This window comes from Pristis pectinata, chromosome 23 (genome assembly GCF_009764475.1).
Source record: "Pristis pectinata isolate sPriPec2 chromosome 23, sPriPec2.1.pri, whole genome shotgun sequence".
NCBI classification, from domain to species: Eukaryota; Metazoa; Chordata; class Chondrichthyes; order Rhinopristiformes; family Pristidae; genus Pristis; species Pristis pectinata.
Window position 1 is genome coordinate 13903538 of NC_067427.1, and position 24926 is coordinate 13928463.

The 24926-nt window shown below is 43.5% G+C and overlaps 1 protein-coding gene across 1 annotated transcript in view; it reads left to right on the forward strand.

Annotated features, from left to right (window-relative positions):
• Positions 1–24926, forward strand: part of LOC127582318 (dynamin-1-like) — a 175168-nt gene that overhangs the window by 67879 nt on the left and 82363 nt on the right. The window contains 6 exon segments of the mRNA XM_052037495.1: positions 2717–2855; positions 15667–15753; positions 16480–16550; positions 18043–18094; positions 20733–20744; positions 23537–23650. Of these exon segments, the coding sequence (XP_051893455.1) occupies positions 2717–2855; positions 15667–15753; positions 16480–16550; positions 18043–18094; positions 20733–20744; positions 23537–23650 (475 nt within the window).

The window sequence follows — 24926 nt, forward strand, 5'->3', positions numbered from 1 at the left end:
ATGTGTTTGAAATGAAGTTCAAATTTAATGTATTACTCGTTCTGAGCACAATAAGGGAGAGCGATGTGGGGGTTCCTTCAGTGACAGGGGTCCCCGAATCCCTCATGCCATGGTTTTATTCCACTTTAGGTGGTTCAGAACACTGAAGTGTTTCTGCAAGCAGCCATTTCAGAGTTGATCAGAAATTCTGCTTCATTAGATTCTGCACCACAGCCGCCCACAGCTGGAGGCTGAGCTCTGTTCCATTAATAATCTTCTTCAAAATAAAAGTCACTTTTTTTTCCCTGAGTTGGAAAGCTGAAATAATCGTTATTGCCATGTAGTGTGTGTCTGCAGTTCCCAGCAGGTTGGTCCTGACTCCTGTGGTCGCATTCCCACTGAATGATCACTTCAGTTCATTTTTTTAACCAAGTCTGCTGTAAAAAAAACTGCTCAGAGTCCGGGCAGCAGCTTCTGTTTTCGAAGGTGGAATCCAGCTTCCTATTCTGGAGAGACTCCTCCCTGGAATAGGACTGGACATCCTTGTGGGAAATCGCTGGCCATGTGGTTTGCATTCTTTCCCTTCAACTCTTTTCCTCACTTTGTTTCTGTAAGTTGTTTATTTTTGTCTGTTTTACCCTCTCCCATTATCTCCGTTACCTCTCTGTCTTTTCTCCCTCTCTCCCAATGATTCCCCCTTTTTCCCATCTGTTTCTACCTCTCTGCATCCTTTTTTCTCTATTTCTCCGTTACCCTACTCCCTCTCACTATTCCCCACTCCTCTGCCTTCCCTGTGTCTCTTCCCCTCTCACTCTGCTCCTTTCTCTTTCCCCAGACACTCACCTCCATTACCCTTTTATCTTTCTCTCTTTGCCTTTCCCATTCCATCTCTTCTCTGCCTCCTTCTGTCTTCCTATCCCCCTCTCTTCCTCTTTACCATCTTCATACTTCCCCCTCTTTATTTGTCCCCTTATCCTTTCACATCACAACAATGTGATTTTCCCATTCTGCTAACTCCTAACATTAGCTCAATGACTGACATTGAACGGAGTCAACAGAATTATTTTCTCTTTGCTTTGCCTCATAGAGTCAGGCCTGGCAGGGTTTTTGGTGCACTGGAGTTTGCTTGTGACTTGTGAGGTGAAAACTTTCCCTTACAGATTTTCTCAATACATCATTATCTTTTGCACTTATAAATGTTGTGTTAAGTGAGAGATTCCCACAAACTCTAGCAAACTCGGCGAGGAAATAGTTTTCATTGTGTGGATGAGGACTGGAAACCAATGATGGAGCTTTCAGTCCAACCAGAAGAATACTGCTACACTTGGAGACTTGGAAATATTCCCAAATTTAAAATAATTCATTTCCTTTTGTTGATTTTTACTGTAGTTCAGGGAGGCAGACAGACCCAGGTTGGGGAAGCTCTCCATCTGAATGCCAATTGTCAAAAACAGTTGGCGAGAAGGATTGTTCGTCAAGGATAGAACGAGCACCTGGTAAATCTTTGTCCCCAAGATATAAACTGAGCAGGAATGATCTAGCAAAGGCAGGAGACCGCAGATGCTGTAAAACAGAAAATACTCAGCAGGTCAGACTGTTTAAATTTTGAAGTGACCCACCACTGTCCTTGGTATGTTTTCACCCTGAAAATCTGCATACAGGGATTTAATCACAATATACTTTACTCCAGGAACATGAGAGTTGCTGAAGATGTTTCTGACACTGTCACCTGTTCCTTTAGGACAAAACTGATTATAAATTTTTAACAAAACATTGACAGATACCACTTCTTTTAAATTGTGTGACTTCTACAGAACTCAAAGGGCTGCTAATTTGTCTTAAATGATTTGTTTAATTTATTTAACTTAATCTATCCTTTAATAGGATTCCAATGCCACTTTGCAATTCAAATGCTCTTAATATTACAAATGCTTCATTACCTTGTCTCTGACCGAAGCTGAAAGATTGGTTCGACCAACCTGTTGCAGGTGAGGTAGTCTGGGGCTTGATGTAGGACACTCTCATCGCGCACCTCCCACAAAACCTATTTTCATTGGATTTTTGGATATTCAGATTTGTAGCTACAACTGCCAAGAAGACATTTACCTGAAACAAGAATATTCATTCCTGCAAGATTCTGATTTTAAGTATTGTAAAGAAATTATTTATTGTTTTATTTAATTTGTTGAACACAATATTTCATTAGCAGGTTAGCATGTTGACCTTTCACCTATTGTGTGGATTTCCATCTCACCCAGAGTGAAAAGTTGAAGGCTTTGTGTCTTGCTGGCTCTAAAGGTTCCTACGTGAGATGGGTTAGGGATCAACTCATCCCTGTTCCAAGTGGCTATGGTTAGACATCTTAGAATAATGTATATAAAAGAATAAATGAGTACTGATTGGCTACCTCACTGTGGGCAACAGAAGTGTTGTCAAGGAAACTTAAGGTCTGGTTGGGTTTGTGCTGAAGCAGTGTATCAGTTAGCATTCAACTCTGTAGCTAACTCAAACTATAATCTACGCTGAAAGGTATAGGATGCTGGCACAAGCTTTCATTCTTGACACTCAATGTGCCATCAAACAAGAGAAGGAGAGAGACTTAACTCAAAAAGATGGAGTTACATCTCTTGAGAATTGTTGTCCAAATTGGTCTCATTATTTTCTAACGTTGTATTTTTTCTTAAATATTAAACTTGTTCGATGTTCAATATTTTGCCGTCTTTCCTCACTTTGATAGAACGGGGCTTTTCACTCCCGACATGGCATTTGAAACGATTGTGAAAAAGCAGATCTTGAAGATCAAAGAGCCCTGCCTCAAATGTGTGGACATGGTTATCAATGAGTTAATCAGTACGGTTAGGCAGTGTACCAAGAAGGTAATTCGCTGTCATGGAGTCCTGGAAACTTGCTGCCTGCTCTTGGATCTTCAGAGAGTTGCCTTTGGGATGGCCTTTCGGTGTTTGGGCTTAGCGAGCAACAGTAACCTGGCTGCAGGCATAAACTACTATTTAGCCTGCATGTTCACACAGAGCACAGCCACTTAGTTAATATTCATAGCAATTTTCAGATGAAATAATAACCTTCAAGCAGGTATTTTAACATGAAGGATCACATTAATATTGACTGCTTTAAAATGGAGCTGAAAGTGACCATGAGATGCAGATGTTTGAGCACAATGCTTTCCTAACTTGTCCCATTAACTGCTTTCTTTTACGTTAATAACTTGCATTTTATGGCATCTGTGACCTAATAAAACTTTCCAAACTTTTTCAGGGAAGTGTGGATGCACAAAAATTGACACAGAGCCAAAGGGGGAGATTTGGACAGGTTTGATTTAAGGGGGAGGTTGTAAAGATAGGAAGGAAAGGTTTACGAAGATGATTGCTGAGGCAGATGAAAGCACATCCGTCAGTGGTGGAACCAAGGAAATCTGGGATGCATTGGAGTTCAGATTGAAGGAATGTGGAGTTCCTGAGGAATGCTGCAGGGGTTGGAAGGGGCAAACTGAAAGAGAAATTAGAATTTCACCTAGTTGAGAAGTGCAGATCAAAGTTTACAAACACATCTTCAGAAACCTTCATTGACTTTGTCTTTATGTTTTCCCCAAGTGAGGCCAGTTTGCCACGTTACAACACACTAAGCCCAAGCACCTGTAAACAGCTGTTTATGCCTGACTGTATCAGCTGGAAATGACATGGCATGTCTTCCGTGATGTGACAACATTAAGGCATTAGGAACAAAGTGGGGGAAGCAGAAGCCTAAAGTAGGACTCAAATTGGAAACTGCTAACTCTGGAAGGTCCAAACCCTTGGACAGGGGAACAGGCTAGGCCGTGGAAGCATGGCTTGAGTTCTGATCGTTAGTGTCCTGCTGAAAGCTTTTGGAGCGAATGCCTTGCACGTCATGAGGCACTGAATCAAGTGGGAGAAAGGACAGAGAAGGCATCAGATGCTCTAATTCTTCTGGATTTCCAGATTCAAAATCAGAGTGGCCGGTGGAAAAGCAGGTGGATGGCCTTTGTTACATTATTGAGCCAAAAACCTGTTTCAAGAATCCCTCAATTAACTCTTGTTTTCAGCTGATGCTAACTTTGGGCTTAAGATGGCACATCACTCCCCCTGTAAGTGCAGTGGTTTCCTGGTATTCATCAGGGGAGGTGAACGCTGGCACCAGACAAACAAGTATTTATCCCTGATCAATGGAGAACTCTGGCTTGACTGATCTTTATTTGCCCAGTAGGATGGTTTGGTTAACGCAGTCAACAATTCCCACGGTCCTCCAACTGGGATTATGCTGTGGTGTGCACAGTAGTGCCAGGCCCCTACCTCGCCCTGACCTAATCCCCATGGTCCTCTTTGAGTTGAGTTCAGGTAGTTCCTTATTGAACAGGAGAACCAAGGACACAAAGATTTTCCCTCTTTTTGAATTTACTTTGTTGATAAGTTATGGATGGAAGAGTTACAGCTAAAATTTAACAGAGTATAGTGCTGACTTTTCGAGCTAAAGAATGAGAGAACTGACAGTGTAGCAGATATCCAACAGTCCTTCACCTCTGTAACCCTTAGCCCACTACTTGGAGTACAACAGCAGGACAGCTGGAACAGAAAGCAATGCAAAGTCAATGCAGAGTCAATGCAGAGTCCTTGAACCCTGGGAATTCTTTCATTCCAATAGCCTTTTGAAAGTTGTTATTTAATTTGCTTCCACTATCCCTTTTCCAGCACATTTAATTTGTCATTTTTAGTTTAAAGTTTCTTCCTCATTATTGCTGTTATTTTTTTAATGATGTAATGTGTGCTCCTACCACTGGAAACGGCTTCCCCTTAATCCCTCTGTCGAAGTTCTTCATCATTTTGAGCACCGCTATTTTGAGCACACATCTCCTTCTCTCTCTGCCCCTTTGGATACTTCGGGTAGTTCCGGGTGACCCTCTTGTACGAGTTGTTTCATCAAACAGAAAGCATCATTTAGCCCAAATGAATAAGGAGACCTATGTAGCAGCTTGTCTAAGTGAAGGTCCAAGGACTCTTGTGCAGAGCAGGATGGGAGTGTGAAGAGTAGGGCAGTGGATAAGGTTTCTGAACGTATGGAGGGGGAGGCCAGGATGTTAGAAGCTTTTGCATTGAGAACTAAGGAGCAAGGCTGGACCACAAAGCCCCTCCAACTTGCTTAACTGTTCATTAAGATTAAAGTCATTGAGTTAGAGAATCATACAGCACAGAAAGAGGCCATTTGGCCCACCAAGTTTATGCCAACCATCACCAACCCATTTCACTAATCCAACATTAATTCCATTTTTTAATTCACCTCAATTACCCCCAGATTCTATCACTTACCTGTTTATAGTGTAATACAGTGGCAACTTACAGTGGCCAATTAACCTACCAACTCAGATATCTCAGATGGTCACAGGGAGAATGTCCAAACTCAACACATTCTGAGGTCAGGATTGAACCTGGGTCTCTGGTGCTGTGAGGCAGTGAGCTGTACCACTATGCCACGTCAACTTGCGCCTCCCATGTGTTTCTCCAACCAGGGGAAAGCCTCTCAGTATCTACCCTTTCATGCCCTGTAATAATTCTGCAAGTTTTACTGAGATCATCTTTCTACCTTTTAAGATAGCAACCTTGATCTTAGAGAAAGGAGAGAGCTGAGAGGTAGGTAATCATGTAGTTTGAGAGTCCTGATTAAGAATGAATCAAATAAAATCCAATCAGATAGTAGATACAAAATGACTGTTTCATCGGCTGGAGAGTACATGCAACAACCTACATTTATTTAGTACCTGTTGACATAATTAACCATCGCAAGAAGCTTTGCAGAACCATTGTTAAACGAGCTCTAAACCAGGACTGGATTAGCAGCTGCAGTTTGGGTTAGATGACCAAAAGCCTAGTCCAAGGTAGGTTTTAATAAGAGCATAAAAACATTAGAAGTAGAAGCCAGCATTGGCTGTATGGTCTGCTTCACTGGTCAGTGACATCAGAGTTTGATCTGAGCTTGGTCTCAGTTCCACCTTCCTGCCTGTCCCCTATAATCCTTCACTCTCCCATAGACCAAATAATTGTCTATTCCGGCCTTGAATACATTAAGTGACTCTTGCCTTCACAGCTCTCTGGAGTAGAGAATTCTAACAAGTCACAACCCTTGAAGAGAAAAATTCTTCCTCCTCTCCTTAAATCATCTTAAATGGGTGATCCCTTATTCTGAAATGATGCCTCCTAGTTCTAGATAGGCCCAATGGGGAAACATCCTCTCAACATCCACCAAGTCAATCCCTTTCATTCTTCTAAACTCCAATGAATACAGGCTCAACCTGCTCAACCCAGGGCAACCCCTTCATCCCAGGAGTCAACCTCTTAAAGGAGAGTGAGGTTTAGAGTCCAAATTCCAAAGTAAAGATGTAACCGAAGCTTTAGGTGCTATAGACAAACTTATGACGATGTCACAGTGATCTTGCCAACCTGTCAGAATTACAGTCTAGGTGGGAGAATTGCTGTTTACATCATCAAAGGAAAGCTGCTTTTGTTCTGATGTAAGAAAGAGAGCAAGCTAAGTACGAGGAGCACTGTGAGTAGCTTCCCTGACTTGGAGCCATCTGTGGCACTGACTGTATAAGTCGCTCACTATCAGGTACTTAGAACTGATGTGGGGGACTGTTGTCACTGGACTGGGTTTTGATCACAAACGTGCCATTTTGCAGCAAAAATCCACCAGTTGGTTCTCAAATTGTTCTGTCCATCTTCAAAGTCCAAAGCAAATTATTCTACACAGAATTGAGGACTGTGTCTGGCAGTTTTGGCATGACTGATTGGGATTCCTGGTGAGTCAGTAAGTCCTTAACCTGGCTTCTAAATTAGCGCCTGAAACTGTGTTGCTCTCTGTTGACGGTTTAAAGACCCCAATTATATCATCCGTTCAATACTCAATGTATTGAGTACTTGTTTGTCAGCTGGAACTTGCGCTCTCTCCCACCCCCTCTCCCACACCACCCCATCCTCACCCTCAGTTTGAAAGCCTTAAAGGTAACCAAGGTCTTACTCTTCCTTTTGCTTTATGTCCTCCCCATGTTTTCATCCCCACACCCTGCTATTCCCCACCTTCTTTCCTCGCCCCCACCCCTTGTTGTCATTTTCCTCCCATGATGCAATGCAGAACTGGGCTCTTCACCCCTGACCTTGCTTTTGAGGCTATAGTGAAAAAGCAGATCCAAAAGCTGAAGGAGCCATGTTTGAAGTGCGTAGATATGGTGGTGAGCGAACTCACTGGCACCATCAGAAAGTGTACTGAAAAGGTAAAAGTTCAAACCCTTTCTTTGAACCCTGCCTTTGCTACATTAATTTATTTAACTCAAAATTAAACTGATGCCTTTTTCATTCTAAGGCAATGCTGACTAAGATACATGTAGAGCATGAGCTTCCGATTTCAGTTTGCTACTCAAAAGAATGTTAGCTGTTGCATTGGAACCTGGGCTGTCTTTGGGAGATGTGAGTAACCTGTAGTTAACTGGACAAGACAATAGATTGATTTAAGACCCTTTAATTTCAGAACATTTGTAGAAGTTAATTGTTTATCAACTGTGTAAGTTCCCATTTCTGTTACATTTGATGTTTGTTAATTTTTTGTACTGAAACTAATTTATCAGAACTAACAGGGACTGTCAGGGCTGTGGAGGGACCCTGCCAAGCATTGATCTTTGATATCTTACGATATCTTCTGCCCCTTGCTAATGGAAAGTCGTTAATGTTTAGCCAAGTTTCTGAAAGCCATTTTTTTCCCCACTTCCTGACTTCTTCACCTTCTTATGCCCCATCACAATTAGAGGAAAGGAGAGAATATTTTTCAGGGTCCCTATTTTGGGTCTGGTGGCTGGGATGTTTGAAAGAGTGGACTAGGTCACGCCAATTTTCCTCGCCATGTTCTGAGAGAAATCTTTGGCTGGGAAAGTTTAGTTGATATTGGGAAGTTATATTGTGAGGGCAACAACACAAAATGCTCAGTAGGTCAAGCAGCATCTGTAGAAAGGAAAACAGAGTTAAAGTTTCAGGTTGAAGACCCTTCATTAATTTCAGATTTCCAATGTCTACAGCTTTTTGATTTTCACATTACAGTGTAGCTGGGGCTCATTTCTTTAGAAAGGAGAAGACTGTTGAATGCCTTCAAAATTTTGAAGAGGTTTGATGCACTCAGAGAGGATACTTCTACAGTGAGGAAATTCAAATCTGGAGTCATAAATTCAAAACAGTCAACAAGAGAGCCAAATTAAATCTTCTTGTTATTTTTGCCATTCTGTGACATGAAGCCTCTGAAAGAGATTCCAATGAATTCCTTCATGTGCTTTGGTCCTGGATCCTAATTTTTTTTTCATCACAGTAACTTTGCTTTCTTCTGAAATCTTCATCCCTCATAGAATGTCAAAACACCAACTGTGAAGAGTGTTAACAATTAATGATTTGTAAACCTTAGCGATTGTTACATTTTAATTGGATTTTAATCCAGTTCTCCAGTTCATCCAGTTCTCAGAGAACTGAACGCCATTCACTCAGGGTTCAGTGGGTGTCCCTCCCATGGTTGGCTGAGGGTTCAAGTCACAGTCTGGAGCCCTAACCTATGCTTGCATGAGTTAAGCACTGAGAGTGTTTCCCACCATTCAAGGTAGCTTCTGTCAAATGATAGTTCAAACTGTTGCCTTTTCTGCTCTCTGGGTGGATGTACAGGCTTCCAAGGCTGTACTTGAAGACAAGCAGAACAGTTCTTGTTCATAATTGGAATATTGTAGCTTTCTTCCCTTTGATTTTCAATGAGTTAGTGGAATCAAATGCAATAATTTTTACCTCAGACTCTACTTTCACCCTTATTTGTCTTCTGCTAATTGCACATGTTATGTCATGAATATTTTATTAGCTGGCTCAGCAATAACTGGCTACACATTGTTAGTGTGAGGTGTGAAATCTTAATTATTTGGTTTCTTTTAATTAGAGAGATCGATTAAGATTTTCAATAGTACAAAAGTAAAATACTGAAGATGTTTGAAATCTGAATAAAAATAGCAGTGCTGGAACTATTCAACAGGTCAGGCAGCATCTGTGGAGAGAGAAACAGAATTAGTGTTTTGGGTTGGGGTACTGGGAAAATTTGAAGGTGAAAAGGTTTTAAGATAAAGACTAAGTGGATGGAGGTGTTGCATAAGGAGGGAGAGACTATCAGGGAAGTCTGATGAGGTGGAGGGCTGGAAAGCTAAATGATAAACAAGGACTGTTGTGCAAGGTGAAAGAGGGTGGTCTGAAGAGAAGGAAAGGAACCAAAGCTGGGTGTGGGGAACAGGTAAATGGGCCAATCATTTGAATTTGCTGAAGGAAATCTGGAATCGAAACCGATAATGCTGGAACCGCCCATGAGGTGAAAGTGTTGAACTTGATGTTGAGTTCAGAAGGCTGCAATGGAAGGTGAGGTGCTGTTCCTCAAGCTTGCCCTGAGATTGCACCATTGGGTACAATTATTTAAAGGTTCCCCATGCATCAACTACTTGCACTAAAAACCTTCTTTTCTTGAAATGTGGACATTCTAGCTGAAAGACTAGATGTCCTTGTTTTTAACTGCCAATTGCACAATAAAGTGTTCTTACCCAAGTTGATTACCGTTGGGTGAAATTGAACCCACTGGGAAATTGACCGGGGCACTTTAGTGTGCAATTTGTAGCAGTGCGCCTGACATTTTCTGGGGCAGCAAACGACCGCCTTGGTTGAACAGCACGTGTTTCTCCCACTGCCATCATTTGGGGCAACCAACGACCTTTTCCTACCAGTCACAGAATAACTGTACATGGAGCAGGGTTCGGAAAGGAGGTGGCAATTAATGGGTTGGCACTGTGACCTTGACATACTGCGCATTGCATTGGCCAGCCTCACCTTATAAAGAAAACAATTCAGCAGTGCTCCCTTCACCGAACATGGTCTCTTCTTGCGATTCAGTTTTGAGCTGCTTGCTGTGATCACTGGCCCTCCAATCAGCCTGTAATCACAGTGGCTCGGGGACACTGGCAACACAAGTGTATTGAAGAGCACTGTGACCCCCTCCATGATTTTCTTTATCTCCTTGTTAGCCTTTCCTGTAGCTGGGGTGTGGTTGTCATAGGGAAGAGCTCTTTAAGCTCTAACACACTTCCTTGCAATCAGTGCAGCACTGATGTAGCAGATGCAAACTCTGCGCGTAGCCCCGGATAGCAAATGCACAGGTCCCACTTTGGGATGTTTCTGTGAGCAAACCGCTGTAACACTGCTTTTAATGGACTATTAGCCAATTTCACAATTTTTTGGGGGGGTTGTGAGTGGGTGTTAGCATTGTATGCAGCACATGTTTAAAAGTGGGTGGAATCCAGTTTCTTGGCATTTGGCTTTTCAGTCTCTAAGACATTTTCTGATCTCCTTTGTCGCCACAATTATTAATTGCCCAGATTTGGGGAGGTTCCTGCTTCCATTCTGTGCAGCCATTTCATGACTTTTAATTTTTAATCCTGAGGCAGAGTTTCTACCCAAAGCATCGACAATTGCTTTCCTCTCACAGATGCTGCTTGACCTGTTGAGTTCCTCCAGCAGTTTGTTTGTTGCTCTAGATTCCAGCATCTGCAGTCTCTTGTGTCTGCCCCATGACCTTTACGTTTCAATGAGATGCCCTTCTAAACTCCAGTGAGTAAAGGCCTGTCCCTTTCCCCTTTAACTAGCCATTGCTGAGTAAAATTCTCTTTAGATTTCCATTTTTTAAATTACTTTGTTTTTTTTACGCTTTCCTTTATTTCTGTGTGCTCTTTTCCTCTCTGCCACTACTTTTACTCTCTAAGTTTTTCCATTTTCCTGATCTCCTTCTACCTCTCTTGTCTGTCAGCAGTGCACTGTGTCTGGAGGACCTTGTTCTCTACTGCTGGAGATCAGCTGGATGCAGGGTAGCCCCCTGCACTTGCGTTTAAATTATACACCGCCACACTGAGTAACCTAAAGTGTTAGCAGGATACTGTAGTGGCTTCCGTGTGATGCCACAGATTTACGGTTTATGGCCAGGCCAGATATTACTTGCTCTGGGTTTCTTGTTCACATTTTAGGGGCCTGTTTTTATCAGGGATGTAGGGTCACACAGAGATACACATGGCTTCTTCTGTGGTGCTGATCTTGCTTCACATTCATAACGCAGACGCACGGGTTAACAATCCAGAGGTTTGAGTTCAAATCACACCATGGCAACTATGGAATTTAAGTTTAATTAATATTCTGGAATTTGGAGCAATAGCTATTCTTAGTAACAATGATCACAAAAACTTCTGAATTGTTGTAAAGACCCAACTGATTTATTAATGGCCTTCAAAGGAGGAATTCTGCCATCTTCACCTGGTCTGGCCTATGTGTGGCTCCAGTGTCACCAGCACAGTTGATACTAAATGCTCTCTATACCCTCTGAAATAACAGAGCGAGCCACTTAATTAGGACTGAGGTGGTCCAAGTCAGTGGCACGCTACCATCTTCCCAATGGCAGGGGAGATGTCCAGACCCTGGAATGAGCTGCCAGAGGAAGTGGTCGAGGCGGGTGCAATTGCAACACCTGAGAGGCATTTGGATAGGTACATCGAGGGGAGGGGCTTGGGGGGCTATGGGCTGAATGTGGGCAACTGGGACCAGCAGGGAGGATGGTGTGGTCAGCATGGACCAGTTGAGCCGAAGGGCCTGTTTCCGTGCTGTATTACTCTGTGACTCTATCCTGGAAATGATTGAATGAAATAAAAATGAGTGTAGTCTGGATTAAGAAGTGGGAAATATCAATGCCGTGTATACCCGATTTCTTTTTTTGACATTGATTTCTGAAGTGTCATGTGACTGTGACCATTCCTGGACTGTCCTATATCATTGTGGAATCTCGACCAGGCGCTCAAAGGTGTGAGCCATGCTTAGTCCCCAGGGGTGTGTCGACTGCACCATTCCCAGTACAGCCCTCCTTTCGGAGTGCTGTGGCAAAACTTGGAATGACCTTCATAACTTCCCCTCCCCTTCTGAACCATTGGATGGGGCCTCCTGCCCATTAGGTCAATTAATTGCCTTAATGTTGTCACCTCTTGCAATTCCACCCATTATGTTACTCCTATGAGCTCCTCACCCCAGAACCCTGACCCTTCCCCCATTAGCTCACTGCAACCCCTCTCACTCATTGATCATGCATCATTCTCCCGGTGTCCCCGCATTTTTTTCTTGCCTCACCCCCATCCCCACTGTGACTATCAATCAGTTCCAGGCTCTGATGCACACAGCATCCACCCTCCCAAGCAGCCATTGATCCCGAACCAAACCTTGGAAGGGAGTATAAAGCAACAGCTGAGGCCTTGGTTCCCTGCTGTTAACACAAGCTGCACTAGAATCACTGAGCCTAAGTATGTCAGATCCAGTATGTGTTGCATTACAAACCCACGGACCAATATTGTGGTTACACGAGTTAAATTCTGCGAAAATGTCATGAAAATTGTGTCATCTTTGTCAAGGAAGAGTAAAGAATCAAAGATGATTAAAAGATTTGTTAGAATAGGCATAAAAACCATTTCATCTTTGTGAGTTCAGTACAAGGGGCAGAACCATGAGCTTCTGGGGCAATGAGATCACACAGGGCAGTGGAAATCTGAACATCTTCCCCCAAGTAGCTGTGGAAACCTGGAGCCAGTTGTAAGTGCCAAAACTCTGATTTTTAGGTGTTTGTTAGGCAAGGGTTCCAGGGCCGAGGCAGGGAAATAAAATAACACATAGATCATCCACAGTCTAATCAGATGGCAGAAAGGGTTGAATACTCCAACTGCTGTTTCTATGTTTATTCATTGATCTAATTCCGGGCCCAATTTATTAGCAGTGCCTTTGCTCTAACGAGGAACTTGAGGTCCATTAGTGTCACTTGGAAAGCCTATTGTATGTTATCAATGTGGCCTCACGGCTAATGTCTCCTGAGGAAAGCACTTTAAACCAGCGTGGACAGTAATTGGCAGGATTCTTTCCTTGTTACCCTTGCCTTGTGACCTTGCTGTACAGATAAATTGATACCTGGGGCACGTAACCATCTTGTTCTGTTGTACTTCAGTCACAAACAGACACCAACACAGACACCGAGGTCTTGTCTCTGCTTTATACAGTGAAGGGCTCTGCTAGCTTTGGAAAGGAAATATTAGCCTTCAGACATTTCAATTGCAATCGACAAAAATAAGTGTTATTTTCTTTCTGCATGGATAGGGGAATGTACATGTACATGATCCCAGGGTGTCTGGGCTGTGGGCTTTTAGTGGGCAGGCTCATTCCAAGTTAAAATATAACTATAGGGTTTAGGTAGGGGTGATAGGGTAAATCTGGAGTGGATTTGAGCTTTTATCAACATCTTGTTGATGTTAGCAGATGGGAGTTTAACATATTTCCCATTTGTTTCGATGGGGTTTACATTGGCTTTCAGTTGTTTTCCATGTTGGAATTATACGTGGTTTGAATTGGCCCAGTGTTCCTTCTGCCATTTCTTGTTCAGCCACAAACGATTCCCTCTGCAAGTTCCACATTTTCTTACAGGTTCTGTGGGAAAATATTAATGCAACCTTAATTTTAATAAGAGAATTGTAGGAAAGAAAATGACCACTGGACAGATGGTAGACTGTACCTGACACAATTACTTTGGGGAAATGCTAATCCCTTTGATTTAACTATTCTAATGACTCATTAAAGTGCCAGCAAAGGGTAGCCAAATGAAAGTGTTTGTCCTCGAATAATTTTTAAGATCGCAGTCTGCATAATCCATCATTTAGAACATAGTTGCTTCACTAAAAGTTGGTGTTTAACCTCAAAGAATTAATCTCAGGATATTAATACTGTTTGGTGTTACTAATAATAGGCTATATAGTTGTAGAAGAGGGAAATAGGATGGTTGTAGTTCATCTTGGTCTTGCCCTGTGGAAAGGAAGATAATCTTCTACCTCACTTGAACATAACTATTAATCAAACACATTATGGAGAATGTCTCTCCAAGCAGAAGGCCTCAGTCTGAGATCTTCCTGGATCATGTCCACTCTGAGAATCTTTGACATGAGATCACAACAGTTCCCAGTGCATGAGTGAGAGAGCTGAGCAGGCTTAGCATTTAGTCAGAAGACCAGATCTGACCACTACACATCTGTGTGTGTGTGTGTGTGTGTGTGTGTGTGTGTGTTTGTGTGTGTGTGTGTGTGTGTGTGTGTGGGTGTGTGTGTGTGTTTGTGTGTGTGCGCGCACACCTTCCAACTACCCTTTATATCTCTGTTTTTGGAACTGCATACAGAGTTTGGGGAAGGGTGTGAGAAACACCAGTCCAATTGGCATCTAGTAACCGAGCTGCCGGGTGTGCTGAGAAAGCCGGCAGTTGTCAGCCTGGGGGAGTGTAGAGGAGCCCAGCTTTGCTGCTTACCTGCCCATCCCTCACTCCTGAATGCACAGGAAGGAAACTCTTTCATTCTGTAGCCTCATTTATCTCATTGAGTTCCAAACGGCGAGGCAGGCATGAAAACAGGCTCTGGTTATGGAGTTAGGACCAAACTAAAATCTCATCTGAGGCCAACATTGCCTTTGTTAAAATGTACCTCGATCTATGTGCTGTCATTCTTCCACCTTGTGTACTAACCTGTTCCTCTCCTGTTTACTCCCTCCCCATGTTATTCTCTGGAGCTTGCATGGCTGCCTGCTTGCATGCTGATACAATGTGTGTATATGTTTTTGTCGGAAAAGTAACCCATGGAGAAGCCTGAGAGTGCATATTGCTGTACAATACTGTATCAGCGCAGGCAACTTTATCCCTGGATAGGGTTGATAAATGCAAAGTAATTGAGGTTCAGTTGGCACTCTGGGCTGCAGCCTTCTCAGCCTGGCCAAAGAATCTGAACCTCTTCAAAAAAAAACTTCCACTTTCTACTTGCAGCTTTATTTCCCCAGTGGTGTTAGAACATAGAACAGTACAGCACAGGAACAGGTCCTTTGGCCCACACTGTTCCTCACTCTTTGCCCATTCTCCAGCTAAGGTCCTGTGTAAACAGCCTGTACATTTCCCTCACCTCATTCTCTACCGTCATTGGTGCTGGCTGCTGGGAAAATGGCTGGAGGGGGTGAGGAGGGAAAAGGCCCAGCTTGCTGCCCTGCTTCAGTTAAAGAACGGAGCTGACTGTGGCCCTTGCCCCAGTGATGTTGACTCGCGTCCCACCGTTCCAACTACTTCTTCACCTGCCTTCCTGGGTGACAAATATCCTCTTGCAGCCACGTCTTGCACTGCAGAGGATTGAGGTTGCAAGGAGAGAGAATTTTTTATGTCCTTGAATGTTTATGTTTGTTGATTAGTTGAGCTCTGAGCATTTCCTGGTTGTACTGAAACTTTAAACTTGACAAAAGCTGTAATTTTATCCAATGCCTGAGTAAGTTCAATAAAGCAGCACAAATTCAGTCCATGTATGAAAGTATAAATTGGCTGCCTCTGTCCTCCTGCTGCAAGCCCAACATGTCCCTGATGCTGTCAGTAGAGTCTTGGCTGAATTCGACCTGACTGAAGGCACTTGCTGGCTTATCACAGTAATGTACTGCAATGTGCTCTTTCAGATGTTGTGTGTTAGTGGGGGAAAAATGCTTTGGGCTGTTTTCCACCTGTCCACCCGGTTCTTTGTTACAGTTGGGCCAATATCCACACTTGCGGGAAGAAATGGACCGAATTGTGACCACTCACATCCGAGATCGAGAAGGCAGAACAAAAGAACAGGTATGGAATCCGGAATGGTCAGAGTCAGTTATTGTTACTTTGTTATGGTTTGTCTTAAGTAAGCTGGATGATGAAATTAATAAACAGTTCAACACTGCACGAGGTGATTCGGCCCATTGTGCCTATGCTAGATCTCTGAATCATCCTATACCTTTGCTCTTTCCTCACTGGCCTCAAATGTTTGCTTCCCAAGTACTTATCCTTTCACGTTATTGACTCTGCTTCCAACCCCCTTTCAGGCTATGCATTTCAGATCAGAACAACTTTCCGTCTGGAAAATATGTTTCCTTAATCTCCCTTCTGGTATTTTTGGCAACGACCTTAATGGTTTGACTGAAAGCTTCTCACAGTTCCAGCAGGTTTGAATTGGGTTGTGCACTAGATCACCAATAAGAGGGCAGCAAATGCTGACTGACTGTACCCCCTCACATCCCCCATCGCTCCCTGCACCAGCCCTAATGGTAGAGACAGCTCGTTGCTTTAACCACAGTTTGGCACAAGTTAACAGCTTTTAGTTTACTGATTGTGTTGGAAAATCCTGGGGTCTGTCCCAGCACCGTTGCTTCTGCTGGAGTTGTTTCTGGGGGTATCAGCCTGCAATGGGGTGTTGTGATACACATGCTCTGGTCGGTGACCTCTGATCCCAGCACGGTGGCGTCTCCATTGTATAATCTACTGCTTTCCTGTTGAAAGTCAGGTTCAGTGATTGTTCTTCTTGTCCTGCAGGTTATGCTCCTGATAGACATCGAGTTGTCCTACATGAACACAAACCATGAAGATTTCATCGGTTTTGCCAAGTAAGTGAATAGTCAGAACATCAGCAGCATAGATTGCAACCAATTAGGTGATCGTGACTCACCATTTGGTTCCACCTGAGACTTCTCTATTGCTTTAGTGGGAGAAGTGTGCCTTCCCAGTGTGATATCTTGAGTCATATGACTCAAGAGGGCTGCTGTCTCATTTAGACCAGCTTAGCTGATTCCAATCCTGCATCACCTGTTAAAGGACCTACATAAGTCTCAGGACCTTTTGAGCAGTAGAGAAGCAAATTAACTTCCAGACCTGGTCTCTCTATCATGTGTGTGTCTTCATGTGTGTCTGCGTGTGTGTGTGCGCATGCGTGCGTGTGTGAGACAATGTGGGTCATGGAATCAGAGAGTTGCATAGCACAGAAACAGGGCCTTTGGTCCACCATGTCCACACTGAGCATCACGTGCCCACCTATACCAATCCACTAATCCCATTTGCCAGCACTTGGTCCATAGCCTTCTATGCCTCGGCAATTTTTCTGAATGTTTAAATGTCTTGAGCATCACTACATCCACCACCCACCCAGAATTTGTGACTCCTTTTTCTGTGTTCAGGCACTATCTAAAATAAAGTTTCAACTGCTGAATTTAACTCCATTTATGTGTTTGCAACTTTTCAGGTGTGTGCAGGATTTGTGTGTGTGTGTGCGCGCGCGCGTGCATTTGAATGCATGTATGTGTGCTTGTGTGGGTGTGTGTGTATATATGTACATACATGTGTGTGTATGTTCGTGAGAGTGTGCGTGTTTGTAAGGATGTGTTTATGAGTACACATCCTGTGCAGTTGTGTATGTGTGTGACAGAATGCTGGAGACTGCATGTGCTATAATGTTGCTGTCAGAGATGATGGGGTAATTTTCCTGTTAATCCAACCTTATGACCACACTCCTGTCAGTGACTGAGTTTGATTTTATGCACTTAATATAAATATAACAATCCTCTGTCCACTGCATTTTTCATGACAAATTACTTTGTTTTGATGTAGGTTTTTTTTCTGCCCTCCAAATAGACTGCATGTCTAAGCAAATTGTTTGCTTCACAACAGACTGTTCAATTGTTTGTTCCAGCTCATCACCACCTCATTGGTTGACACTCTGATGCTGGTAATGTTGGGTTAGGTCAACGTCAGACTGAACTGTGATGCTCCTTGTGGTTAAACAACTTGCAGATAATCCGCAAGTAGTGCAGATAACCCAAAGTACAGCCTGCACTGAGGAATGGCATTTACCAAGGTGGTCCTGTACCATAACCAGCTCCCCGAGTTGAGGAGTTATTTGCACGAAACCAGTCAGCTGTATTTAAAGGCAGGTGTGGTGTTTGTCTTTTGTATTTAAAGGCCACTAACTTAAGATGTGACCCTTGCAAAGCTAAGCAGGTCATGTGAATATTCAGAACATTGTCCCGTCATTTATTCTTTACTTAAGAAACTTTTCACAGCTGAAGGTTAATGTGCTGAAGGTGTTTTCAATCTTATTTACAGTGCACAGCCAAGGAGTTGTCAGCTGAGCAAGAAGAAGGCTGCAGGCAATCAGGTATCCACAGGCTAACCGGGAGCGACTGATGAATGTGGGTGCAGTCGGGCTGTTGTATCTGATTGGAGGTTGAAGCACAGCCTTTCAGCAGCACAGGCTGAATCCGAGTGCAAATATGGCCCCAGAGGACTGACGCTGATCTCCCAGCCTTTACTGTGGCCCAAAGTGGGACAGGTCAAGGAGTTCATGTGTAGGCCATAACGTAGATGGAACACGTCTTTAAAGAGGGAAGTCATTTCAGTCCAGTGTCACACGGAGCCATGGAGAGTCCCAGGCATGGCAGCCTGGTCTCGGGGAGGCTGTGGGAATAGGCCTGATGGTTTGCTGATGCATCATATCCTGGTATTTGTTGCATGGCCTCTGCCTGGGTAACACTTCCCACTCACATGTTGCTGGCTCTGGCACCTGTTCTTCAGTTCGTCCCACACTTCTGTTCATATTCCAGGTCCTTTGGTTGGAGACAGTGAGGATGAGATTGGAGTGGAGCAGGGACATAAAACCAGCTGCTTTACCTACCCATGTACGACACAGCTGACCTTCGTGCTTTGAACAACACTGAGCAGTGGACAGGGCACATCCTGTGAAGACCCACACATTGTGCCATCCTTTACCTCCCCGCCAATGTACAACTCCATCCATGACTGGCCGTCTCATTCCATCCCTCCTCTCTCACTCACTCCTCTCTCTCGCTGCAATGTCTTCAGTAGAACAGAGTGTTGGGAATAAATTACGGTTATATCGGGTGTCCGCTGCAAATTAATTACATCAGGCTTTCAAGGGTTAAATCATGAAAGCAGTCGCCATGGACTTGATTTGCATTCCTTTTAACGTAGAAGTTCGAGGCAGATCTAAAGATGATGTTTAAAGCAATTGTGGAATTTACTGCTCTCTCACTACAATTCTCTTCTCGCCCCTCTGTCACACAAATCTCTCTCCACCTATCCCTCTCTTAGCCTCCCTCTCTCTCTCTCTCTGCCTTTCAGTCCTCATTTGAACCCTCACTCTCTCATCCTTTCCCTCTCTCACACTCCTCTCTCTTGCACCTTTTCCTCTTTTGCTGTTTCTCTGCCTTGACCCCTCTCTTGCTCTTTCCCCCCAGCACCCTTTCAGTAATGACACAGTGGTGTGGCAGTTAGTGCAGCTGCCTTAGAATTCCTGAGACCTGGGTAAATCCTGATATCCGGTGATGTCTGTGTGGAATTAGCACACACTCCCTTTGATATTATAGATTCCCCCCTCCCCCCCCACCCCTCCAGATACTCTTGTTTCCTCCCACATCCCAACGATGTGTTGTTGGTTGATAGATTAATTGGTGCAGATGGGTAGTTGGTGGACTATGAGATGAATTGAAATAAGTAGGATTGCTTTGAGAGCTAGCATTGATGATGGGCCAAGTGCCCCTTTCTATGTCATAAGGAAATAAGAAATATCCCTCTCTCTTACCCCTACTCTCTCACCCCTTTCCCTTCTCTTCCCTCTCCCACGGCCTCTCCCCAACCCTCACTCCCTTCCTGGAAATCCATTGGAAGGAAAAGCCTGGCTGATTTTCCCGTTCTCTAGTTCAGAACGTACTGAGGTCAGTTATAGGTTCAACTTGTACCTTGGGTCTGCCCTGGTCTGCTGGCTCCCTTCCACACTGGACTGAAATGGTGATCCCAAGATCTCGCTTTGAATTTTTCGTCTTGTAGAAAAAAGTCACGTGCAAAGGTCATGTGAACCCAGATTCCTCCTTATTGGCTGCTCGAGCTTGCTACAGTGCTGCCTGCCTTTCGCACGCGCTCTCACTGCCTGCCTGTCATTGGCTGGGCTACAAGTAGCCCTTGAGTGTGCAGGGGAAGGACCGTTTTAGCAGCAGCGATTTGATCAGATGGGACAGAATCCATGGATAAAGCTCCAAGCAGCCCACAAGACACAACATCCAGAACCACTTCACTCATTGGATCATAAACATCGTATTCACTGCGGTTCACCAAGGACCCAGTGAACAAAGCTTGTTCCAGCCACCAGATCTTGGACGAAGAGTTGGACAATTTCTTCAGCTTCCTTTCCCTTTAACAGCTTTGTTCAACTTTGCTAGTCTTTATTTCTTTTGTTGCTTTTATTGCGATTTTCATTTTTTTCCTCATCCAGGTAACGTTTGTGATAATGAAGCTCATTCAAGAAAGACATTTGAAAGAAAAAGTAATTCAGACAAGGACAAAAAAACAAATGCATTAAAACTAACACATTGAATGATTGAAATGTTGTTAAATTTTAACCAGAATTTCCATAGAAATGTTTTGAAATTCTGCATCCTCCTCAAGCTCAGAGATTTTTAATCATAACTATTTTCTCCACAAATATTTTCAGATCACCCATTTTTTAATGAGCACAAATATATATTTGAGGTCTATTTTCCACCAGTTTTAAATGCCTGCCATATTGCAGGCCTAAATCACAGCAGCTGTGCGCTTGAATGAGTTGAGACCACTGATACGTAGTTTCTGCTATAAGTGGATTGTTCTGTAAGCAAATGCCATCCATTTTACTGGTGTAATAATCAGGCTCATTTTATATTCTTCCTTTCTTTATTGAACCTTCTTCCCCTTGCCACTTCTCTGCTTGGCTTCTTTACATCTGCTATGGTTACTCTATGAAGGATGAAATTATGGTGAGTATATCGTTGCCGTGGCAATGCAGGTTAAGTGTTGGAACTACATCTGGGTGAGTTGGGCTGTTCAAATTTGAGGTGAGCCACTGACATACCTGGGAACATTCATTCTGGGCTTGATTGGGAATTCCCAGGGATTTATGGAATTGACCAGATCTCTAGGTCACATGGAACTTGGGGCTTGCAAGTCACAGGCTCCAATTGGTGAGTGTCTGCCTTAAGTTGAGAAGTTTTGTTTGTGCCAATTGGATCCTGGGGCTTCAAGGTCTCAGGATTGACACTTTGGAAAAATTCCCAGATGTGCTACATCAACAGATTCACCTCCAATTTCTCAGTGCTCCTTGGAAAAGATGACCACTCCCACTTTCCCATGTGTTCCCAATTCCAATCACCACCTTTCATTTCCCAGGATCACTTTGTTGTGTAAGTGGAAGGTAGAAGTCAACAGGGGCAGAATGACTACATAAGTGGACAAGGCTATGGCAGATGGTGCACACTGTGGGGTCTTGAGAGGTGAATCTAGGAAAGATGGATAGTGCGAGATTGAAAGCTGCAGAGAGTGAAGGAACTTGAGTTCCTGTGTACTCAAATTATCAACAGCTCAAGGAAAGTCTTCAAAAGTTCTCAGAGGAATAGAAAATGAGACAGTGATGTTTCAGTAGAATAGAATGTTGGGAATAAACTATGGTTATATAGCATGTCCACTGCAAATTAATTACATCAGGTCTTCAAGGGTTAAATTATGAAAAGAGTGTCCATGGACTTGGGTTTGCCTTCCTTCTGAATTAGAAGGTTGAGGCAGATCTAATGATGGTGTTTAAAGCAATTGTGGAATTTGATGGGCTCAATAAAGAGGAACTAATCTCTCTTCTGAGGAAGCTGGGCCATTTTGAATTAAATTGGGAAGGACCCGTTCACACCAGACGATGGATACTCTTCAAAAAAAAGACTCAGGTTGTTGGGATTCATTTGAAATTTTCAAAATTCAGCATTTTTTAGGGAAGGATAGTGCCTGATAGAAAGCAAACGTGGGCAGATGGACGTCAGATACAGACTAACTCTGATCTGTTGAATGGTTGGACAGATTGGACAGGCTGAATTGCTTCCATCGCTTCCCAAGGTCTTGGAAAAGGTTTGGATGAAGAAATTTTTCAGCCCATTTGATCAATTACTACTGCATGTACTGAGCTATTTCTTAAGTAGGAGGTGGGAGAACTAACTGGATATCGGTGAAAGACAAGTCCCAGAGTAAAACACTGTCTATTGCCACCTCTCTCTCTGACTCATGATCCACGTTTTCAATATCCAAGCTGTTAATCTGAGGTTGGAGGTTAATCTCAGGAGATGGTGGAAGATGATGATGATAAACGAGCCAATTCACTAGCCGTGAGTTTATCAGTACTGATGCGCCTCACTGGGTGAAGTCAAGCAGAAATCGCGCTGGCTTTCTCTTCCACTCCACTCTCTCCCATACAGTAACACAAGTCTGATTCGTCCATGTTGCCAGGATGTTTGGAGGGAATAAAAATAACCATGTGGCATTTCCCCACAATTTTCACCATTTGGTGATGCTTGAGAGGGAGTAGCATCTGATACACATTTTCCCAAATCATAGTAGTCCATTTTGAATCAACTAGACCCTGCTTTTTCTTTTAAAGAAGAGTTGGTGTGTTGCAGCATTGTAGTTGCTTCTGTCCCTGACAGAACCCAGATGTACATCCGCTTGACCATGCGTTTGTGTGTTTAGTTACGTAGCTTGAGCTGTTAGTCTCTGGCTCTTGCCCCTTCCTTCTGTTGCATGCTGCTGGGTTTTTCTGCTGTTTTAGCTTCAATGTTTCATGAATTTGACCCCCTTGATGCCTTGTGTCTCCATGCAGAGTGGTTTTGTTGTTTCCTAAAGGTTTTTGAATTGAGCTGAAATTCAGCTCCAAACCTCATTCTAAGAGGACAAAACTGGAGGACTGGGTTCATCATTTTGACAATGACTATACTCTGTGGCTTCCAGATGAGGCTCTTTGACTCCCACTGGAAATGGCAGTGAAACGGAGAGTGGGGCTCTGGGGTGGTGGGGGTGAGGATGAGTGGGAGTTGTAGGGGGTGGGAGGCCTCTACTCTTCTGTTGCATGTTCTCATCCAATGTTCAATTCATACAGCCTGCAGAGAACCTTGCTGCGTTCCATATGGATTTTTGGAGTTCCAGTTCCCATTGGTGTGAGCCCGAGGGCTGTTCCTGTAAAGCACAGTTTCTCTGCCTTTTTGCAAACCATTCTCTGCACTTTCTGCTATTTGGGTCCATTGCCAAAGTACCTCCTGATGGAAAAGTGCACTGTAATAATTGGTTCATTTCCATCATAAAAAGTATAAATATTGACCGTTAGTAATCTCCCTGCATTTTTGTCAGCATCCACAAAAGAAAATTAAGTGGGTAGTAGAATCTTGCGAAATGCTTTCTAATTCTCCCACCTCTCCATTGGACTCATGGTCCCCTTTTTAATATGATGCACAATGCATATTTGAGGGCAAACATTAATCTGGGAACAATGGGAAGCGTTGGTTACTAATGGAGCTCCACTCTCATGATTGATCTTGGCATCGAAATGGATTCTAACCTCTTAATATAGTCTCTGTTTTCCGACATATAGAAGATACTGTGATGTTTTGCATATAACTTTGCTATAACACACACGGATTCGCAGAAGAAGGTGTGCGTGAATCCACCCTGTGCATTAACTGCGAGCGTTGAGTTACCAGTGTGCTTTCTGTGCATTTATTCTTGCTTGTGTTTGTTCCAGGTGATCAGGAAGGGGTGGCTGACCATCAATAATATCGGCATCATGAAAGGAGGGTCCAAGGAGTACTGGTTCGTGCTGACGGCTGAGAATCTATCCTGGTACAAGGACGATGAGGTCAGTTCATCATTTACTTCGTTGATGCCAGGAATGCAGAAATGCCGTCTTTCCATGTTACCAAACTATGGGTGGGTGCGTGAAGGCTCATTGCGGAAGAACCCACCAAGGCAGGAAAGAGTAGGAGAGGTTGGAAAAGCAATGATGCCACATTAAAAGATGGTGGAAGGGACTGGAGGAGGTGTTAAAGCTTTGAAATCACTGGGTAAAGAACGAGGTGAGATACGGCAAGTCTAGCTGCCAACAGTCTTGTTGGAAGGTGGAAAGATATGGAGAAGAAGTTCAGAGCTACTGCAGCCAATGTAGGCAGTGGGTGTGAAGAACTGAAGCTCGGGATGGAATGCTGATCAAACAGTAACGTTTCTCTTAAACCTTTTCTAGAATTGGGAGCTCGGTGCAGGAAGAACCTTGCCTGATGTCAAGGACAGTAGTTGTAGAGACTAATGCTTTATGGAGTGTTAAGAGGAAAAAATAAATAATTGAGATACAAATGGAAGCCAAGCTTCTTTAAGACAGTTTGACTGATTTGCTGGCACCTACGTTACATTTGTTACTGACATATGCTGTACTATTTTATATAGGCTTCTCATACCAAGCCTTTGAGGGTCAACATTGTTCTCTTGCCTCCACTCACAGCTTTGAACCCCTTACAGGGCAACCTAGAAAACTCTCAGGAGTGGGCATAGCCTTCAATAATCTGACAGCTCAGAAATGATCTAGGACAACATACCAAGGAGATGAGGAGTTAGACTGAAAACAGTGGCTTATTGGAAGAGATGGGTGGATCCAACATTCCCCCAGTCATGTCACGGGAGGAACTTCGATAAATGAAAAGGATTACAAAAGCAGAAGCAAAAATTTTATTCTGAGGAGAAACCTGGAAGGGACTCATCTCCAGAGAACTATGTCATAGATATTTTATATGGTGCATTTTCCACCATTTTGAAGTTATCCAAACCAAGACTGTCCGCCCAATGTAATTGGCTAGCATTTGCACATCAGTTTTTATGCAGGTAATGAGGCAAGTGTGTGGAAAGTAACGAGAAGGGCCGGGTGAACTTAGACATATATTCTGACCTCACTTATTTAACTTTTATGGCGAGGTGAGGGAGAAGTTTTGCTGAAATCTCTACCAGGGAGGAAAGGTCAAGGGAAAATCCACCATATAGTGGAAAGAAAAAATCTTGACAAGCTACCCTTTCTTATCCTATTCCATGCTGTTAATGAGTACCCTGACCCCCCCCCCCCCCCCCCAATAGTGATGGAATCTTACATT